This window comes from Hypomesus nipponensis, chromosome 14 (genome assembly GCF_054491055.1).
Source record: "Hypomesus nipponensis isolate SF chromosome 14, ASM5449105v1, whole genome shotgun sequence".
In the NCBI taxonomy this organism is placed as follows: Eukaryota; Metazoa; Chordata; class Actinopteri; order Osmeriformes; family Osmeridae; genus Hypomesus; species Hypomesus nipponensis.
The window spans coordinates 3,821,493-3,841,686 of NC_140374.1; the positions used below are offsets into that span (position 1 = coordinate 3,821,493).

At 46.8% G+C, this 20,194-nt stretch overlaps 3 protein-coding genes across 5 annotated transcripts; 1 reads left to right on the forward strand and 2 right to left on the reverse strand.

The window, feature by feature from the left end:
- Positions 1-73: 73 nt before the first annotated feature.
- On the reverse strand, positions 74-2,681 carry spata2l (spermatogenesis associated 2-like). Its single transcript, XM_084671332.1, has 3 exons — positions 2,535-2,681; positions 1,706-2,063; positions 74-1,542 (listed from the first exon to the last, which is right to left on the reverse strand). The coding sequence occupies exons 2-3, from the start codon at positions 2,048-2,050 to the stop codon at positions 460-462; spliced, it is 1,428 nt and encodes a 475-aa protein (XP_084527458.1). The 5' UTR covers positions 2,051-2,063; positions 2,535-2,681; the 3' UTR covers positions 74-459.
- Positions 2,682-2,932: 251 nt separating this feature from the next.
- LOC146258250 (uncharacterized) lies at positions 2,933-6,224 on the forward strand. The gene is made up of 6 exons (XM_084672540.1): positions 2,933-3,151; positions 4,173-4,280; positions 4,370-4,509; positions 4,888-4,984; positions 5,116-5,240; positions 5,354-6,224. The coding sequence occupies exons 1-6, from the start codon at positions 3,067-3,069 to the stop codon at positions 5,528-5,530; spliced, it is 732 nt and encodes a 243-aa protein (XP_084528666.1). The 5' UTR covers positions 2,933-3,066; the 3' UTR covers positions 5,531-6,224.
- Positions 6,225-7,983: 1,759 nt separating this feature from the next.
- On the reverse strand, positions 7,984-19,882 carry vps9d1 (VPS9 domain containing 1). Of its 3 annotated transcripts, XM_084672832.1 has the most exons (16): positions 19,769-19,882; positions 19,425-19,497; positions 18,392-18,607; positions 18,130-18,286; positions 17,743-17,854; positions 16,460-16,522; positions 15,570-15,622; positions 14,941-15,028; positions 14,757-14,842; positions 14,182-14,663; positions 13,866-13,995; positions 12,931-13,136; positions 12,615-12,699; positions 11,143-11,247; positions 9,974-10,086; positions 7,984-9,372 (listed from the first exon to the last, which is right to left on the reverse strand). In XM_084672832.1, the coding sequence occupies exons 1-15, from the start codon at positions 19,868-19,870 to the stop codon at positions 9,984-9,986; spliced, it is 2,061 nt and encodes a 686-aa protein (XP_084528958.1). In that variant the 5' UTR covers positions 19,871-19,882; the 3' UTR covers positions 7,984-9,372; positions 9,974-9,983. The 3 variants fall into 3 exon arrangements, 2 of the variants coding, with proteins under 2 accessions (XP_084528958.1, XP_084528959.1); XR_014729779.1 differs by lacking the exon at positions 7,984-9,372 and having other exon boundaries at positions 10,049-10,086; positions 11,143-12,477; XM_084672833.1 differs by lacking the exons at positions 7,984-9,372; positions 9,974-10,086 and adding an exon at positions 10,093-10,264.
- Positions 19,883-20,194: the final 312 nt, after the last annotated feature.

Sequence of the window (20,194 nt, forward strand, 5' to 3'; positions counted from 1 at the left end):
CCAAAAACGTTTTGCATTGTCTTTCTTCTTAATTCAAAGACAAAACATGAACAGAACAGACACACATTCCCCCTTTTAAATCCATTATTTATTCCTCATTTTTGTTATCTCCAGACAAAGGTTTGATCACAAGCATGATTGAACATGCCACTCCAGTTAACAGTTGTCTTAAACAACTCTAAAACAGGTTAAAGATGCTGTTTAACATAATATCTTACCCTGTAATGGCTGAAATAGGCTGACAATGTGCATAAGGCCAGAACATACAATTAACAGAAGAATAGAAAAATAGAGTTCCTCCAGTCAGAGAAGTACATAGGCAAACGTTATAGGCTTCCATTCTCACTGCTAAAGTTGATCCCAATTAGTATAAGCAAATAGTATTATTTGGCACTGCTGTTAAGGCACAGTGGTTTACCCGGTTAACTGTGCATCACAGTGTGATATACGGTCAGCTTACTAAACTGAGGACGACTGGTCTAAAAATTGGCCACAGTCACAGTAAAGAGGTTTTAGAAACCAGCATCTCTTACAGTACTGGGCATAGCAATATCTGCACAGCATATGTGGAGGCTGAACGCATCCGTTGGAACACAGCCCCAGATTGTAGATGTCATGGTGATCCTTGCAGTACTCCACGTTTTTGCAAGAATTGACATGGAAGACCAAGCAACTCTTACAGACGAGCTGTGGGTGCTGCGAACCGGCCGGATCGCAACACTCGTGGAGGGGGATGGGCTTAGGGGCGGGGTGCCCTCCCAGGGACCCTGCAGAGGGGACAACAAGCACCGGGGAGTGCTGCTCTTGAGTGTCGTGGGGCCGTGAAGGTGGAGACACATGAGAGGACGGGCTGGGAGGAAAGGAGTCCCCTCTATTGGGCTCGTTTGAGTTCTCCCTTGGCTTGGCGCTGGAGGTCGATGAAGAGGGGCTCTTTGTCAGATGGCAGGTCAGTGTTGAGGTGCACACTGGCTCCTTGGGTGTGGAGACTCCGTTGCTGTCTCTCACAGCGGGCAGTGATGTGCCAGTACTGACACTCGCCCAGGTGGGGGAATGCAGACCGTCCCTGCCCAGCCCCATGTCTCCCTGGCTGGGGTTCAGTCCCTCGGCCGTGTACAGATCCAGATCCCGCCCCGTGGCCGAAGACTCCAGGAAATCCTCCTTCAGGGCTGGAGTGTCAAACTTCCTCTTGGTGTTGTCCAGGGCTACCTCCAGGCTGTGTCCCTTCAGTCTCTCCTGCACCAGGCTGAGCTGCCACTCTGCAGCCCCAGCCTCAGCCCGAGTCCCGACCCCAGCTCCACACACTCCCCTGGCCCCTGTGTGTTTGTCGTAGGCTGTCAGCAGGATGCGACACTCACAGCGGGCAGTGAAAAAGGCACAGGCAAGGAAGAGGAGAGTGTCCAGAGGGCGTGTTGGCAGACTGAGGCAGAGTTCCTCGCTGTTCCTGGCTTGGCTGGCTTGGTATCCCAGCAAGCCAAACAGCTCCAGCATCTGCGCTTCGGACAGTGAGGGCTTGATGTAATGGGTAAACATGCCTGAGAACATCTGAAGGAGGGAGAGAGAGAGCAAAATTCACTTTGTTCAAGACAATGGCAAAACTTTCACTCGTGGCAGCTGATAGCTCGACAGCTGTGATAGAGATGATTTATGCTGGTAAAAGGGAAAACCATTCAAAATCAGGCATTCCTACTGGCAGGAACCCCCTTACCTTTACCACTCGGTATTCCTTTCTCCAGGGACACAGGTACAGGTTCAAAGCCGCTAGTTCCAATACTTCAAAAGCCTTCGCCAAACCACGTAGTCCACCTGCCACCCCTGCTCTGCTGGGGGTAGGACCTCCCCTAGAGAGCGACGCCTCCATCACCCGCAGGGGGTCCACCCCAGGGAACGCATGCACGTCCTGGGCACAGTCATCACGCAGACGTTTCTCCACCTGCTGGGACAGCTTCTCATCTTTACAAACCAGGTTCCAATCCCCCTGCTCAATACGCTGCTCGAGGCTGGTCCTGTACAGCTGAACCAGGTCTGTGGCTTTTCTGTCAAGGCCGCTCATCCTCTTGCAGACTCTGCGTGGGACACAACATGTTCATTGAGCTAGGTGTAGTGCCAAATAAAGCAGAATGACACGTTCATATTGTTTCAAATATCAGTATTATCTACTGTAAATATGGCTCGAAAAAACTTTTTCGACGTATGACTAGCTAAACGTATTAACAAAAATGAAAGCAAAACTAAGGCTGGGAATTCCCCAACCCGACAAGGGGAAGAAGTTGTGTTAGCTAACTACTAGCCTCATCTTTGATAGACCAAGAGCGTTTACTACGTATGCAAGCCTAGTACCTGGTATCAGCATGTTTCAATATAAAAGGAGAACGTAACCAACGCATCTTTTACACGTACGCTAACTTTCTCTAACTTGGAAGTTGATAGCTAGCCTAAAGTAGCTAGCTAGCTAACTACTAGTACCACAAACAATGATAGCGAACATGTTTTACTGAGAGAAATACTGTTTGCTACAACACACTTGAAATGCTCACCTACTACTTGTTTGGTTCGTTAGGTAGGTATATTTTCACAAAACATTCCGGACCACCGGTTCAGCATCAACAGGTCTGTGAGCGTGATTTCAAGTTGAGTAAAGTAAACACTGTCACGTGTCAAACACCGTCATCATGAAAAGGCAGGTGGGCTTGGTTTTGGTTATGCAGCGCCCCGGAATGGTGGGGGACGTTTTGAAGTTAAATGTGGTCTGGGCCTACACAATAATTTAATACAGAGATGAAGAGAGAGAGGGGGGGGGGGGGGGGGGGGGGGGGGGGAGAGTAGGGGGGGGGGGGGGGAGAGAGAGAGAGAACAATTGGATGGAAGGAATGAGATTGGAGATTGGAGCCTATAATATTTTCATTTTATATTATGTGGGCGTGGTTCGCGTGAGACTGGTAAAGGGCGGAACTGTGCCCCTGGGATTTATTTAAAAGTCCTAAACTGTGCAAGTGGTCTCCACAAAGCGCCAGCATCACATAATCGCAGTATCGGCACTATTTAGTGACAGAGGACTAAGGAACGAGCATGTCAAACGCAGACCGACTAGTTTTGGTTCTCGGAGGAGCAGGGACAGTGGGTTCTGGAATAGTTAAAGGACTGCTTGACAAAGGTAAGCTCTTTGTCAGGTACCCCGGAAGTTTGACCTCTCGCTTGGAACCAACCGTTATATTAACTTTATGGAACCAACACACCGGGTAATCGATCAGACCGAGGTCAGGGTGTAGAAAATATATCATTGCCAGTGCACCTATGTATTTTTTTTCGAGAAAGGTTGCAAGTTTTGGTTGATTTATTGAAAGTCAGCAATACAGACAGTATAGACTGTATTGCTTCACTTAACGCAAGAAGGTCCCATAATTGGAAATACCTAATTTGGCCGAGATAGGCGAAGTGATTACTGCGTAAAATAACCACCCAATCTGTTTTAAGCGCGGTATATAAGGTTCTCAACTTTTGTTTTGTTCATGAAATCTTATTTTACGTCTTCCTTGACTTAATGAATAGCTTCTTTGGCTAGTCAAATGTTGTTGAAATGCGCTGTGATAAAGTTTTAAAAGTATTTAGTTCTGATACTTATGTGACAACACTGTCTGTCTGAACGTGGCTTAGTCCATCAATTATTTTTCCCTAGTCTGTGACCCTGATCTGCTAACAAGCACAAGTCTGAAACTACAGCCCTGTTGATGGTGATTAAATAGTCTAATATAGGTTAATACGTTTTGGTTTTAAATCTCTTGATGATTGGTAGGGAAAATACGATACTCTCTCATGTTCATATTACACTCCGTCTGTTCTTTCAAACACAGAGTAAGCTGATTAAACAGACAATAGCTTCTACCATTAAAGGGCCTCTATCGTTCAACAAAGAAGGCTTAAATATGTGTAAAATGGCCCCAATAACTAATCTAACCTTAACCTCCCAAACTAAAAGGGTGTAATGTCTCTGCCTTCATTATCTATCAATTCACCATATGTCAGTGGTGTGTCCAGTATCTTATAAAGAATGTTATAAACAATAGCCTAATGGATGTAAGCTTTATATCAGTTAAGTGAAGCAGCAAAGTTGGTCACCCACCCTGAGTAAGTCACAGCTTGTGTGTGTGTGTGTGTGTGTGTGTGTGTGTGTGCAGGTTTCAAGGTGGCCGTCATCTCCAGAGACAACAACAGACTTGAGAAGCTCAAAGGCTTCATCTCGCCCTCCACAAAGGACAATCTCACCACCGTCGTGGGGGATGTTGGTAAGAAGACTTGACCCATCGGTTGATCCATCTCTATGTGCCTCATGTGTCTTCTGGGAGACAACGAAGAGCATGCGTGTGCCTTTCAGGTTCCGAGGACGGGGCAGAGGAGGTGAAGAAGGTCTTGTTGAAGTCTGTGGGGAAGGTGACGGACGTCGTATCCTCTCTGGGGTTCAGCTGGTGGCAGGGCGGGCAGCCACACACCCAGTCTCAGAAGGAGCTCCACTGGGTGAGTCCGGTCTCCCCTCACATGACCTCACTTGCTCATTTCGACCCCTAGAGGTGACGTCACTGTTCCCTCTTCAGCTGTCATTAGTGTCTTTTGTTTTCGCTCCCTCTTCCTTTTCTGTCAGCTCCACTCAGAGATGTTATCGTTTCTACTTCAGTAGCCCTGATTATGCTCTGCTCCGTCGCTCTAATGGCATGTCTTTGTCCCTGTGCCACTGTCTCTCTCTCTCTCAAATGGTGTGTGTCTGTGCTTGGGCATGTGTGTGTGTGTGTGCGATGTTGAAAACGGTCCTCTGATTCGGTTTATCAGCTTGTTGTTGTTTACGTCTTCTCATTCACATTCAGTGTTCCTCATCTCTCTCTCTCTCCGATTGTCCAGGTGATGGAAACCTTGCTCTTCAGCACCTTTGTGTCATGGAAAGCCTTCTTCCCCCTAGTAAGGGATGATCCCAACTGCACCTACACCTTCATCACAGGTGAGTACCTCACCTCACCACTATCACCGACCACACAACATACATTGTCAGTTAAACACGTAAGGCCCTGTTCCATTCTATATGGAGTGTAATTTGAAGGCCGTAGTGCACTGACGTGTGTGTGGCTCTAGGTGGCGCTGGAGAGAAACTGCTGATGCCAGGGACTGGCTTCCTGACGGTGGGTGCGGCCAGCACTCTGGCCTTCTGCCAGGTGCTACGGGACGAGTACCCTGAGGTTCCCTGCAAACTCAACCAGGTGAGGAATAGGCCGTTGACCCAGACGGTTCAGACCCATACAGACACATACTGTCTCTCAGGATGTATGACATGTGTGCCATTCACCCACACCCTGACCCCTGTCTCTCTCAGGTAAAGATCAACACAGGAGTGGCCCCCCCAGAACGCATGGCCCCTGGCTTCCTCAGCCACCTGGACCTGGGAGAGGCCTTGGCCAGTCTGGTGGAGAGAGGCCACACCTCGCACTCTGTCTTCACCCTCAATGGCCCGGCAGACTTAAAAAACCTCCTTATAGAGGGAAACCATTAGAGCCATACCCACATATCCACACCCCCAACCCAATAGCTATGGCTTCATTTGTTTTTCCGCATTCCATTTTGTGATTGTTCTTCTTCTGTTATTGGTTTATGTAATTGTTGGCTTATTTTATATGCATGTGTTGACTATATAAACTGTAACGACGATGGAAGAGGGTGCCAAGCTACGTTGAGCTCCAGCGTATAGCCAGTGTGTGTATAGAGGGATGAGAAAGGACCCTCAGAGAGGAAAGCAGAGGGACAAGGACGGGACTCGCAGAACGAAAACGACAGAGGAGACGGCGAGTAAACCAGGAAAGAGAGAGGTGTACAGTAGGATGTGTCAAGAAGGGCTGTTTGCATGATGGGGGCACATCCCCTTGGGGGAGGGGGGTGAATTGGCACGTTAGTTTCCCCGTAGCGTGACTCCCTTGTCCTGGCACCCCGGCACCTCACCCATTATCTGCCACCCACTATCTAGGGCATCCTGTAAACCAACAATGTGGGGGTGAGGAAGTGAGAGAGAAGGGTGAGGAGGTGGGAGGTTCCATGCATTGTTGTCTGTTGTTCATATTCCCATGTAAGGCCTTTGCTAGCTATAGGCTTGACTTAGTTAGACGCCTGCTGTCCTGTCACTGGCTGAACTAGCGACATACTTTAGCCACAAGAATGTATATTTGACATGCCAATAAAGGACTCTGAGTTTAGCCAGAGATGCACTGGATGACTGTGGGGGGTGGGGTGGAAGCAAGAGTTCAGAGGAGTGGTAGAGGGGCAGGAGAGGAGCTTGGTCCAAGGTAGGTTTTGTCGTACACGTTTTGGCTAACGGCTACATGTAGTCTTCCTGTCTCTTACGTACAGTACATGCACACAATCATTGTAACACACACCTTTTCACAAATCCTTACATTGCATCCCGGATGATGATTAAGTTCTAAGAAGGAAAAGAATACAGTCTACATTCGAAAGAGGGAGAACAAGCTTAACCTAACCCAGACACTTCCGATCAGAAGTCTATTTTGCTGGGACTGAAAGTGATGGAGAGAAAGAAGTGGTGTGTGTGTGTGTGTCAGAGTAACAGACGGATGAGGTAGGAAGCACGGTCAGAGGGTGGAGGGGTCACATGGTCAGAGGGTGGAGGGGTCACATGGTCATAGGGTGGAGGGGTCACATGGTCAGAGGGTGGAGGGGTCACATGGTCAGAGGGTGGAGGGGTCACATGGTCAGAGGGTGGAGGGGTCACATGGTCAGAGGGTGGAGGGGTCACATGGTCAGAGGGTGGAGGGGTCACATGGTCAGAGGGTGGAGGGGTCACATGGTCAGAGGGTGGAGGGGTCACATGGTCAGAGGGTGGAGGGGTCACATGGTCAGAGGGTGGAGGGGTCACATGGTCATAGGGTGGAGGGGTCACATGGTCAGAGGGTGGAGGGGTCACATGGTCAGAGGGTGGAGGGGTCACATGGTCAGAGGGTGGAGGGGTCACATGGTTTGTGTAAGCACTTCAGCAAGTCCCAGGGAGTCATTCAAGCTGTTAGATAAATAATAGTGTTGGTTTTCACTAAGTGTGAACCACGAAGACTCATGACAATACAACTATCTTAGGTGTTCTAAAGGTAATTCAATATGTTGAGTAAACAACAGCCATTCTTAGCATACCAAGTATTTGTGTGAATGAGAGGTCACGAAGGGGACTTAACCAGATCTAAGACTGAGACAAGGCCTGAAGCTGAGAGCAAGGCGAGAGAGGGGAGTTTAGAGGTGAGAGTCACATACCTCTACTGGTTTTCATTAAAAATTTGGAATAACCTTGACTCCTCCAAACAGGGGAATCAGTTAAGACATTGAAATATTGAAACAGACGGAAAAACAAATCTGGGATTTTGGCAGCATCACACAGCCCATTCCGTGCGAGTGCTCTCAAAGCGGAGTTGCCGTCTTGGTTACCAGAACACACCTCACATTCGTCAGACTGAAGGCAACACTGCGCGCACACAAATACGATTTAAAACTTTAACAACATACATATAAGAGTTAGACCAAAGAACTAAGTACAAGACAAGAGATGTTCAAATGTATAAATTGGTGTGTATTTGCGGGTGCGAGGACATGCATGTGCGTGATTCCTTACATCACGTGCTGTATTCCCTCACCGTGACTGAGATCTTAAGGCGTGGGAGTGACAGAGAACGGAGGGGATCAATCTGGTGAACTTTGTATCCAACACAGCATCTGCTGTTTTGGATACTATGGCTCGAACCTTCCACCCCTGAGGCTTGTTTGATTTGACACCCGCCAACACACATTCCCTCAGTAGCAAGGGAACCCACATTCACCCTGTCCTCTCCCCTGTGCCTCCCTCTTCTCATTCCTCCCCTAGAAATCGAGATCACACGAAAGCCGTTACAGGAGCTTTTGGGGGTTCTGCAGTGAGGTAATTACTGAGCATGAGAAAGGCAACAAACACAGTTGAAATCTCTACTTCTTTATTATTATTATTATTTACTATAACTGAAATCCCCAGGATTTACAACTTTGACCTTCTCTGGTACACAGTAAAATATATGGTATGCACAGTAAAACAGCATCATGTTAATGGACAAAAAAAGTTTACATTCATAGAGTCTTCAAGAGGAATAGAAACCATCCTAAAACAGTATGTCATCTTCGTAGTGGTATTAGTGGACTGGTTTCATTCAACAGTTCAAACAACTTCCAGGTTATTTTACTGTATTTTCATACATTTACAAGCCTCTCTAAGTCACAGAAAAGCATTTATTTGGTGTCACACATTTCCCAGGAAAAATGATCACATTTAACCTGGCTAGAAGGCGTTACAATTCAAATCGCAATTCTGAAACATTTTTTCACATTACCTCTTAACCCTTTTATTTCTTTGACTTAAAAATAAAACATTAAATAGCAAAAAAGGAAACTACCAGTCAGATAGCACTAAAATCCACTGTATAAAAGGTGTTCACATATTACAGCCCAGACAGTGAACTTCAAAATTACCTTTTACAATTCCTTAAAAAAACAGACATTTCTTTCTTTTCTACTAAAACATTTTGAAGTGAGAAGGACTGAGAAATACATGCATTTGCTTAATCAAACATAAGACAGATCAGCCATCATATTAATGAGGGTGCCTGTTAGTTTTAAACCCCTGGATCTTCTCACCACCTGAGGTAACTGCAGGAAGAGATGTGTTTCTTACACCAGGCTCTCTAGAATGGCCAGAAGCACTCACATACCGTCTCTCCCCTTTACGTCAGTCTTATGTTCTCTGACCAGGTCAATCAGATGTGCAAGTTGTAAAGTCTTAAAAAAAAACAAAAAAAAAGACGAAAAAGCGAATTCCCTAAACTTCAGTCACTGTAGTCCCTGGCTGTAACAATTTGCAATGTTTGGACATTCATGCACATGGACGCACGCGCACACACAATTCATCTGACAGAACAAAGAACAAAAAAGTGTTACACACTAAAAGTGCAGAATTCAAGAAAAAAAAAAAAAGAAAAAAAATCCAAGTATTGTCTGTCCCACAGTTAATTAAAACCCTGATTCAGTGAGCTCACAGTCTATTGGATGACGGGGAGATGCAGGAAACCATAAACACAAACTGGATCTTTCACATACAAAACACTGAAAGTGCACAAATCATTCCCTCTGCTCACATTCTAACTCACCCCCTAAACCACATGAAATAAAGAATCTATTTTATCTCATTTGCGTCTTTGTCAAACTTTGCTATTTTAACATCCCTGGTTGGGTTGGGGGGGAGCGCGGGGTGAACACTACAAGTGGACAAACAGAGCAGAAACATGCTTGAAGCTGAGCCTCTTTTAAACCAGCAACCTGAAACACAAGACGTCACAGACAAGGATCAGAAAGGCTGTTCAATTCTTGTCATCTCTCTCCATCCATATTTCCATCTCTTTAATTCCCTCTCCTCGCTCTCCTTCCTCGTCATTGCCAGCCTCCATCTCTGTCCCAGGACTAACGTCCTCGGGCCAGACTGACAGCTCTGCACTCTTAAGTCAAATGTTTAGTTAGCGTGGAACAGTCGTGTCACATGGGATTTTGGAAGGGGTGGTCTGATGATGTCACATGGAGTTAATCCCATAGTAATAGGCTGGCGTTGCTAGGGGAATGGAGATGGCTCTAGGGCCTAGCATACATCAGGCTCTGCTTTGCTGAACCCTTTCACCCCAATCAATCTAATAAAACCATACCAGCAGGGGGTCTTCTCTATGGTACCATAGAACACTGGGTCTCTCCTGACTCTCATCATGAAAGGGCTGAGGGCTGAGCACGGCGTGGGCTAGGAGCTGGAGGCTGGAAGTTCAAAGTCTTTTCCGGAGGGGAATTGAATGCCTCTGGTTCACAAGACAAATATGGACCTACACTATGTCCTCGTCTCAGGTGAGTTTGACCAGATAGATGAGGACCTGCCTACCTGGCTCGTCTCAGGTGAGTTTGTCCAGGCCCCCTCCGGTGTGGAGCGACTCCACATACGTCAGGGCGCTCTGCATGGAGGTCAGACAGTAGCCCTCCTCTCCAATCAGGTACCTGATGGGGAAACACACAGGGTATACCTTCATACATGCCTGGGGGACAACAAGCAGCAAAACCCGTCGACATTCCCCGGTTGACCTCGCGTCAGAAGACGCCCTGCTCCTCCTCAACCTTCTGGGGACTACAGAGGGAGACGATTTGTGGCACACGTCTGGGTGGTTCCCTCAGTGCACTGAGGATGTCAAGGGGTGGAGGGAGAGATAAGATAATAAAGGGTGGGAGAGGGTAGAGGAGGAGTGGTGGAAAGTGGAGTTTTACTGCTCAGGGGACAGAAGGAGGCCTTGAGTTCAAGTCAACTCTGACTGACCTACGGCTAATGAGACCAAGACACGAGAGCCACTGGAGACAGGCCTAGAAGGCTGGATGAGACTGTTTGTTATGGAAAGAGAGAAAGGGGGGAGGGAAGGGGAAATGTATGACGAGGAAGAGATAGAGATGTTTATTCTGAAGCAGTTGTGGTGGTGATGTGGGAGGGGTCAAGTGCTTGCATATCAAACAAACATCTCCAGTCCACTGACGGACGCTAAAGTCACCAATCGCAGCAGAGACTGACATCTTCCAATTACCTAAGACCTGCCCATTTGTGTCCTTCTAGAGAGTAAGAGCCCCACACACACACACACCCACATCTTTTCCAAACCACTGAGCTGTATAAACATCTAGTGGGTTTTTATTTGTATTTTTATAGGAAGGAAAACTGAACCAGAATGTCCCGACATTCCTCAGGCAGAGTCAAGCTAACCAGCCTGTTAAAAGTTGCCGTTACCTCCACTAGACGACCTCTGGGGTGTGGTCTGCTTTGACACGCAACCCACGACACACTGATACCAGAGGACAAGGGAGGATGGAAGAGGGAGACACAGGTTTTTGTCCAACTACAGTAGTTGTAGTCAGCAATTGTAGTTGCTAGTTGTAGTCACCTACTTTAGGCGCTCGTTGTCGTCAACACCTGTACTTACTAGTTATACAGGTGTGGGCAAGATGAGGACCGAAAAGAACCAAAGACATAAGATGGATCCAATGGAGACGCTGTGTGCGTGTGCAACCTACCCCTCGTGGATGAACTCCTCCAGGGCAGCACATTCAGACAGAAGCTGAGGACAGCCACACCTCAGGGCCACGAAGGACAGGATGGGCAGCAGGTCATCGGCACCACTGCAGGGTCACAATTGGATATCATTATATACACGTCACAGTTTGTGGTTGTGGAGGTGGTGGTTTCGGATCACATACGTCGGGGTAGCCGGTTCTTAATCTAAGGTTCTTAATCTAAGAACCGGCTACCCCGACATATCTGACCCGAAACCACCTCCTCCACAACCACAAACTAATTCAGCTTCGGGAGTCTAAAACTGAGCTGGCAGAAGATTACTGAAGTAGCACTTTAGCATAATGGATACCAGGTTCTCCAAGAATGCACTGCAGAGCGGACCAGTGCAGAGAGCTCCTGTTAACTAGCTAACTCCCCGCGTCAGCTGTCGCATCTCTCACTGCCTATATTCTGGCGGAGGAAGCAGATCCATGGTACATGAAATAAGGCCTCAATACTCTTTACCGCATGTTCATATTTGATCAACGTGAAATCAAAGAAAGTCGGATGAAGCAAGAAAGGGAAAGGAAAGAGAAGGTTTTCTGAGAGTAGGTCGGGGCGCTGGGCAGCTTGAGGCCCACCAGGCCTCGAGTGTGCTAACAGGTCAGTGGGCGGGACCAACAGGCTGGCTGGCGAACAGGTTTGAGTGCAAGGCTCGTCGAGCCACCTAATCTGTTTTCTCCCAAAACACTTGACTGCTTTTACTAGTTACCCATAACCCCGGTACAGTGGTTAGTCCTACAGTATACAGTTCCTATCAAGGAAAATAGCCGTATAAACTCTGCTGTTCTTGACAGTCATGGTTTCTCTGCATAGCAACCCGAGCTGTGAGCCTCCATCCAGCATGTTGCTGTTGTCCGCTCCGTGTCAGTGCTGCCCCAGACTGGTGAAGTAAATAAGAAATCACTTCCCCCTCACTGATGTGGTCAAATGAACTGCTCCGTTTTGTGCTCTCTCTCTCTCTCGCCCTGTCTGGTTCTGTGTCTCGCCTGTCTGGTCTGCAGTACCCTGCCTCTACCCTTAAGAGAAAGTTTCCTCTCTTCCGTTTCTCCCTTCTCCTCTCCTCCTAGCCGGGCCCTGGGTGGGTCCAGGCCAGACAGGGCGACCTAGTTTTGGGATCAGGCTGAAGGAAGCCCTCTGCAGGGGGCAGAAGACCTAGGACAGACCCCTGCAGCGTCCGGCCTTGGTGAGGCCTGATAAGGTCTGACAAGGGGGGGACGACCCTCCTGCAGGAGGGCTTCAATTATGTTTGAGAACTTCCAGAACACTCCTGTGGGTCCTTCCCTTTGTCACTTCTGATAAGCACCAAGGCAGAGTTATGGGGAAAGGGGGGGGGGGGGGCGTTTCAGAGATCAATTATTTTTGTCTGGTTGTGTCTTTTGAAACATGTCTGTTCATGCCTCTGTCCGTGCATGTGCGTTGGCGTACTGACATGGCAGCTGTTTTGGGTGCAGAGTCCACCTCGTGGAGACATCTGTAGTCTTCGGCGCACGCACAGATGAGACGCAATGTCCTCACTGCAAAACAACAGACAGATACATGACGTGTGTGTGTGTGCGCGTGTGTGACGCCCAGCGACAGAGAAACGTTTTCTATGGTTTGTGCAGGACGACCACATGACCTGAGGCCTCCCATTCTGGGTGTCCATTTAGGGTTAAGTAACTAAAATGGTCCATGGGTCCCAAGCCTCTAAACATGCCTCCTCCCTCCCTCTCTTCCCTACGGTCTTCAAACAGGCTGGTTCTCACCCAGACACTCCAGCTTCCTCTGGGGACAGGAGTCTTTGCACATCGAACGCAGCTCCTGCACTGCGCACTCGTAGGGGTAGGAACCATGCAGCACTGCGGGGTCCTGGGGGAACAGTTTAGCTGAGACACCCACGTCTCCAGGTGTCACCTCATGGTGGAGTCGCATGCTGTCCTCCAGACACAGCTCCCGGTCTCGGTTCACCTTCCTGCACCGGCCAGGACGCACCGAGGGAAGAGAGTCGGTTCACCACCAGATACTGGCACATTACTGACTAGCACATTCCTATTTATTAAGAGATTCCCTTTACAAAGGATAGTCAAATGATCTCAAACACAGAAGCCGCAGAGTGCCTGAGAGAGGAGGAGCTGTTGTCTAGTTACAGACTGATGCTACCATCTACAGACTGATGCTATCCTCTACAGACTGATGCTACCATCTACAGACTGATGCTACCATCTACAGACTGATGCTACCATCTACAGACTGATGCTACCATCTACAGACTGCTTCTACCATCTACAGACTGATGCTATCCTCTACAGACTGATGCAACCCTCTACAGACTGATGCTACCATCTACAGACTGATGCTATCCTCTACAGACTGATGCTATCCTCTACAGACTGATGCTGCCCTCTACAGACTGATGCTGCCCTCTACAGACTGATGCTACCATCTACAGACTGATGCTATCCTCTACAGACTGATGCAACCATCTACAGACTGATGCTACCATCTACAGACTGATGCTATCCTCTACAGACTGATGCTACCATCTACAGACTGATGCTATCCTCTACAGACTGATGCTATCCTCTACAGACTGATGCTGCCCTCTACAGACTGATGCTGCCGTCTACAGACTGATGCTGCCCTCTACAGACTGATGCTGCCGTCTACAGACTGATGCAACCCTCTACAGAGGGGCAGTTACCTGAAGAGAGCCAGCAGAGGGCTCCACAGAGGGGTGAAGAAGGCCTCTTCAATGCTGGCCAAACACAAGTCTTTAGACGTGGCTGTGTTGAGGCACTCAAAGGAGAGCAGACACAGGGATAGAAGCTGGTCTGAAACACACCAAATGAAGGTCATTAAAGTACACAACAACAACATAAGGGTTTTTCATAAACACGATACATTTCTCAGCATCTACGCCACAAACACTGAAATGACATGAGTGTTGTACTGCATACGAGACAGAAAAGGTGTTTTGATACATATTTGATTGAACACACACAAACTCTCATTTTTACCTATGGCGATGTGGATGTCCTTGACAATGTCCTTCAGATGCTCTTTGAGGGCGCGGACCTCCAACCCATGGATGAGGCTCTCAGACTCGGGTTCAATCTGGGTCGAGGCTTCAAAGGTCAAATCACTGTCCACCCTTGCATTCCCATGGGGTGGGGCCCAGTCCAGTGGGGTCAAGAACTGCTCCAGGTCCTCAAACGAGTTCTCCCGGTCCACACAGTGGTCGGTACCTGGGCTGGCCGGGCCAGCGCTGTCCAGCTCCTCCTCACTCGCGTTGAGCTCGTTGGAGAAGGAGAGCGAGGTGTTGTAGTCTGAGCCCGATTTCTGGTGCGGTTCTGGGTTGAACAGGTTCTGAGCGCTGCGGGAAGGCTTGAGGGAGGGAGAGGGGCTGGCCGGGAGCCCCCTGCTCACCAGGGGGTACAGACGGTTGTAGACGCGATACTGGTGCTTCTTCAGGAGCATCATCACGGGGTGGTCTACACGGCTGAGGCAGGCACACAAAAACAGCACATCTTACAGTCTGCGCGGAGCAGTGGCACAGCAGCCCGCCTAATGGAGGAGATGTACAGTGGGGTACCTGATAAGATGTGCAACTAGACCGGACAACAGGCCGTCATCATCTGGGCTCTTCTTAAGCTTCTCTTTCCACAGCTTGGGCCAGTTCTTTTGGGGCAGAGAAGGAGACGAAAACAGAGTGTTCTCATGTGGCAAACGACAGCTTGTCAAAGAGACAGGATCCTTTCCCTTTCTTTGGCACTCACGTGGTCTTGTTCATACTCCAGAACGTTGGTGTACAGAAGCCTCTGCTCTTGCTCCTCTGTTGTCACGGTACCCGATGCTGCAAATCTCCTGGATGAGACACAACACCTGTAAGACTACGCCCCCCAGTGGGCAACAATGGCCCTAGACTCACCCACGTGGAACACAGTTGGATGACACCCTGTGTCACCTAAATTGGTTGACCTCACTCAGTGTAAATACCACACAGCTACAGCTAGGTTTTAGGTGCTAATGATGTTTTCAGAAGGCTAAAAAGGTGTTTCCGCAATGCGTTCAAGTCAAGAACTTGCACTTGAAGAAGTGTGTGCAAGCGAAACCACAGTGACACTTGGTAGTGTTTGAAAAGATTATTATAAACGTCCTAAACATTTCTGCATGAGTGGCAAGCTGGGAAGAATTCATGTTATCAATCCCCGTCCCGAGATACCATCTCTAACTGGGGGAAATAATCCACTTCTGAATTTCTACATCCCATTTTGTCTTGTCACTCTGAGAATATGTCTCAAACACAAAACACTAATCTACAACCAACCACACAATCTTCCAACAGTTGAGTCAAATACAAATATCGGGTACATTTGCAGACAAAAACACCTCAGCCAGATGGTACCTGTTGGCCTCCTCCTGCAGTCTCAATCTTCTCTCCTCCATCCTCCTCTGAAGCTACAGGCGTTAAGGACACAAACCTGAACAGGATCTCATGTCCATTTTTATACGTACATTTGACCATTTCAGGACCAATCAATTACTATCCAAAGTGTCCAGATCAACCCCCAATGCTTGATTTCTCATGGAAATCAGGGGCCAGACCTTGATCCCCAACCCCCACTAATGTCAACAACCGTTACAGTAATACAATCACACACAAACACACTAGTCCAGGGCTTATGCTAGGCCCTGCATTTCGCAGAGGAAAATGGCATTTCCTGTGTACTTATATCATTCAATAATCAACAGAACTCTCACTAATCAATAGAACTAGTCATTGGATTCTAGTTGGTATGTTCTCATGTGAGTTTTCTATTGATAAGAGTAGATTGGGTGTATTTGTCAGGTTGAATAGATGGTCAGGGTCACGTGAAAGTTATGTGTACATGTCTCATGATGACTATGGGGACAGCTCCACCTAAGACCTCTCAGTGCCCTGAGGAACGTCATGGGCTGGAAGCTGTGAATCTCTTTGTCTGTGACTGTTGGAACGTCATTACTGCCTGACTGTCACTATCTATGTTTACATTCTTGTGCCCTATAAAAGATGGTCCTCCCGCCTTCAGAGCGGAGAGAGACATGATTGAGACCTAAGCCTGGTGTTGTCATTTATTGTCAGAGGTCTGGTTTTCTCTCCCAATCTGCAGATTGATAATACTTAATAACTTGATTTTAAAAAATCCAGAACTCAACTGAACTTATGTCACCCTGTTAGTAAGGAAACGGATCAAACCCTTCCTTCATCAATATGTCCTGCAATTCCCAACCAAACTCACTCCAACAAAAGGATACAGCGTCCTGCCTGGCCTTGGCTATGATCAGGTTTTCCATCATTTGTCGCTGAAGAGACAGCTTCTGCAGAGAAACAAAACACACACATGATCCACACGTATGCTCTCTGCCTCTGACACCATCACACCATCATATCAGACTAAATACACATTAGATAAGATCATTCTCAAGATGCCACGCTTCTTTTAACAAGGTATGAAACCAGCTGTTACCCTGAACAACTAATGCGTGAGTAACTGAACGTAGGTGAGGTGAATCTGTGGGTCCAATTGGGTTTAGGGTTACCATTATTTCTACAGTTTTGTATCCCAACAGTCTGTGAAGCGAACACTCTGTGCGTGTCAACATATCAGCAACAGTCAACAGTAAACCAATTTCTGGTGACCAACAGTAACTCCCATGGGACACGTCCTAGCAATAAAATTAATGTAACACCAATGTAACACTCGTTTGTCGCCACAACAACCATATAAACAGCCAACAATACATCATTTTGCTGCAGCTCAGTCTATTTAGCTTTATCACTATACCTTCAGAAACTCCTTCAGTTTTTTCCAGTAAGGACGAAGATCCATTTTGGTTTTGTTTCGTTGGCTCATTCTGGGTAAATAGCTGATGGGATTTTGATCGAAATTGTTCTTAGGTGATAATCGTATATCAACGCTTGTAACTGCTTTGGATTGTGCGCAAAAAAAGCGCATGGGATTTAGAATTGTCTGAATTTGAGAAAAAATACTCACCAAGTTGATAACGCGCTTGAAATACTTTGTGTCTGGCCAAGAACACACGATAACTCAAATATTAATATTTTATTCTCGTCCTGTCTCCGTCTAGATCATAGCGGAGTCTACCACTGATTTACCGTCGCAAACAGAACAAGGCGAACCTAGCAGTGTTCGCGCGATGTCTATTACTAAACAAATCGATTTGAATGGGCGTGATATGTCTTTTTCACCAATCATGTAGCCTATCAGTACAAAGGAGCCCAGTATAAGTAGCCTATTTCCATTTCCATTTTATTGTCACAGTCATGTCAACAACGCATGTTCTATCAACAAACAGACAATCCTAGAACTAATGGGATAACCCTGTCCTGTACTGTGTATGCAGGTTGAAATTGTGTTAAGATGTTTAAGTCAAATATATTGTTCAAGGCCAGTGACTTGGCCACTGAAGTGGGTTTGTGTGGTGCAATCTATTTATTATTATCATATTGATGTTGACTCTTGTTGCAATTGTAATGTGTCCTCAATGGACTGTGATGATTTTGGGAACACACTAACCAGAGAAGTCTTCTGAGTGGCCTGCCCAGGTTGGAGCCTTGCAAGACGGGCCTGATAATTGGCTTTCAGCTTTTGGTTCAGACGTGAAGCCTCCTCAATCGGTGTAAGCTCCCTTTGACCGGCAAATGTACAAACACACATGCATGGAGATAGGGGGAATCAAAAAGAGACAAGAAACTCAGACCATGTCTATAAAAACAAGCCATTCCCTGTTAGCTCAGCAGCTACCAAAGTCATACAGGGACAACTATTAAAAGAGTTACTTTTCACCTTCGAAACAATGAATTACTTTCAAACCATCACAATTCCATCCAGCCACGCAACCCAAAGTCATAAAACAACTATGTTTTCTTATGCCTAGTCTTCACACCAGTGGTGATCACTCACTTCTTCATATCCAGTGACACTGCTGTCTGCAGTCTCTGGAAGACTTCGGGGGGCAGGAAGGCGGAGAGCTCACCCTCCCCTTCAGATTGAACCCTGCGGTGCCCCAGCCTCGGATTGGCTCTGTGCTTCATCTCAGCCACAGCCTCTTGTGGTGTGACTGCGTAAGGAAGGAGAGGAGGCCAAAAGGAGGAGGGTTATACGTGTCACACAGGGAAACCATGCTGGTGAAATACCTCGATTGTAGGAAAATGTGTATATTCACCACAATCTCCACAGCTCGCTACAACAACAGTAGTGTCTCGGGTTGTGGTCTGGTTCAGGTCTGGGTTCTGGTTCTGGTTTAGGGCTTGGGTCTGGGTGGGTGAGGAGATGACGGTGGGTTCCTCATGCCGCTCTATGAAGGACTTGGCTCTCTCTAAACACTGCTCTGCCAACCTCAGCATCCTCTCCACCTCCACCGCAACCATTTCTCCGTCCGCTACAGAAGACAATAGAGAAATGCTGATTGTAAATATTTCAGAAATCAACATTATACAAGTGACTCAGCAAACAATGAACGCAAAAGGCCCGGTACATTGAGCCAAACCATCCTTCCAATTCTCACTTTCTTCCTTACTCCCAAATAGGAGCTACCTTGATGTTTAGTCAACTATTCACTTGTGTGTCAGATGATTAAAAACATTTTTGGATTCATCATAGGGAACATGGGGTGGTTCTCTGGGTGTCACTGTGGAATGCCAATGATTCAGTCATCTGGTAAATGATCACTATCTACTTGATTAGTTCTTGTGAAAGGAGACAGGCACCAGGTCCCTGACATTCTTGGAAGTAGAAGGGAGGACTGTCTAAACAATGACGGGGTCATTAACAACATGATTAACAAGCTTCACTTCACAAACAAAGGCAGACAGACTGTTTCTCCAGATAGAGCTGATTGGCTTGTCTTGAGCTGACTCTTGACTGTCCAGTTTGATTTGGAGGGTTGCATACAGAATAAATCTGCTGTTGCCAGGTATCATGACTGACTGTTAATTTCATATACCACTTGAGGATTGAGCAACAGCTATTCCAAATCCTATTACGCTAATATAGCATGTGAAATGTATGTTATACCATTAACACTTGCCGAGTTTAATCACATGAACGTTATTGAATGGCAGTAGTTGTACACTGCTATCTAAAGCTTATACTAGCTCCATAAAATGAATGACAAGTTTAATGCAAATGATTTCTTTTGGAATAGTATTTTATTCAGTTTGATGATGCGTATAACCACACAGCTGATCTCATCTTACTTTGAGACAGCGCATCCTCCAGAAGCGAATGGGAAATGAAGCTGATGCTCCGCAGGTATTCACAATATGCTTCCTGGAGACGTAAACAATAATCAGTATCTCGGTATTTTGCACACATAAGAGCAAACGCGTACGTTACAGCAACAGGGAACGTTTACAGATACCGGTACAGTAGCCTGTAACTATCTTTCTGTTTTACAGACAAATAAAAATCGTATCAATTCTGTCTGACCAAGCCCACCCGACCCTTTCAGTGCCAGTTTGTTTACATTATTAGGCCTGAGTGTATAGTCGTAGTCTGTCGCCCCCTTTATACTAGCCCACTAAGTAGCATGATAGAATACCTTGTGTCTGTTCCCTGCGTCTAGTTGTATTGCCAATTTAGCCATTTTCATAGCATTTTGGAGAGGCTTCACGCCAGCGTCACAGCCAGACTTGGCGGCCATGACTGGACCGGATGTACACAAACCGTAAACAACGGAAGCAGTGAAGGACCTAAGTGTGCTTAATCATTAAGTTAATGTTTAAGAGGTCAAAGATAATTATGGGAATGTATATTATTAATTTCAACGGTTTAAGCAGTTTTTTGTATTAGAAATGATCGTATGCAATCACATTAATTAGCGTTTCAGTTTCTACCTTTGAAAAATAATGCCTAATGTGATACTTCTGTTAAATAGCAGAATTTTGTATATAATGGTAAATGTATCTATAATTTACAACTGTTATTCAAATAAACAAAAAACAGGACCGTTTAGCCTACAGTGCAG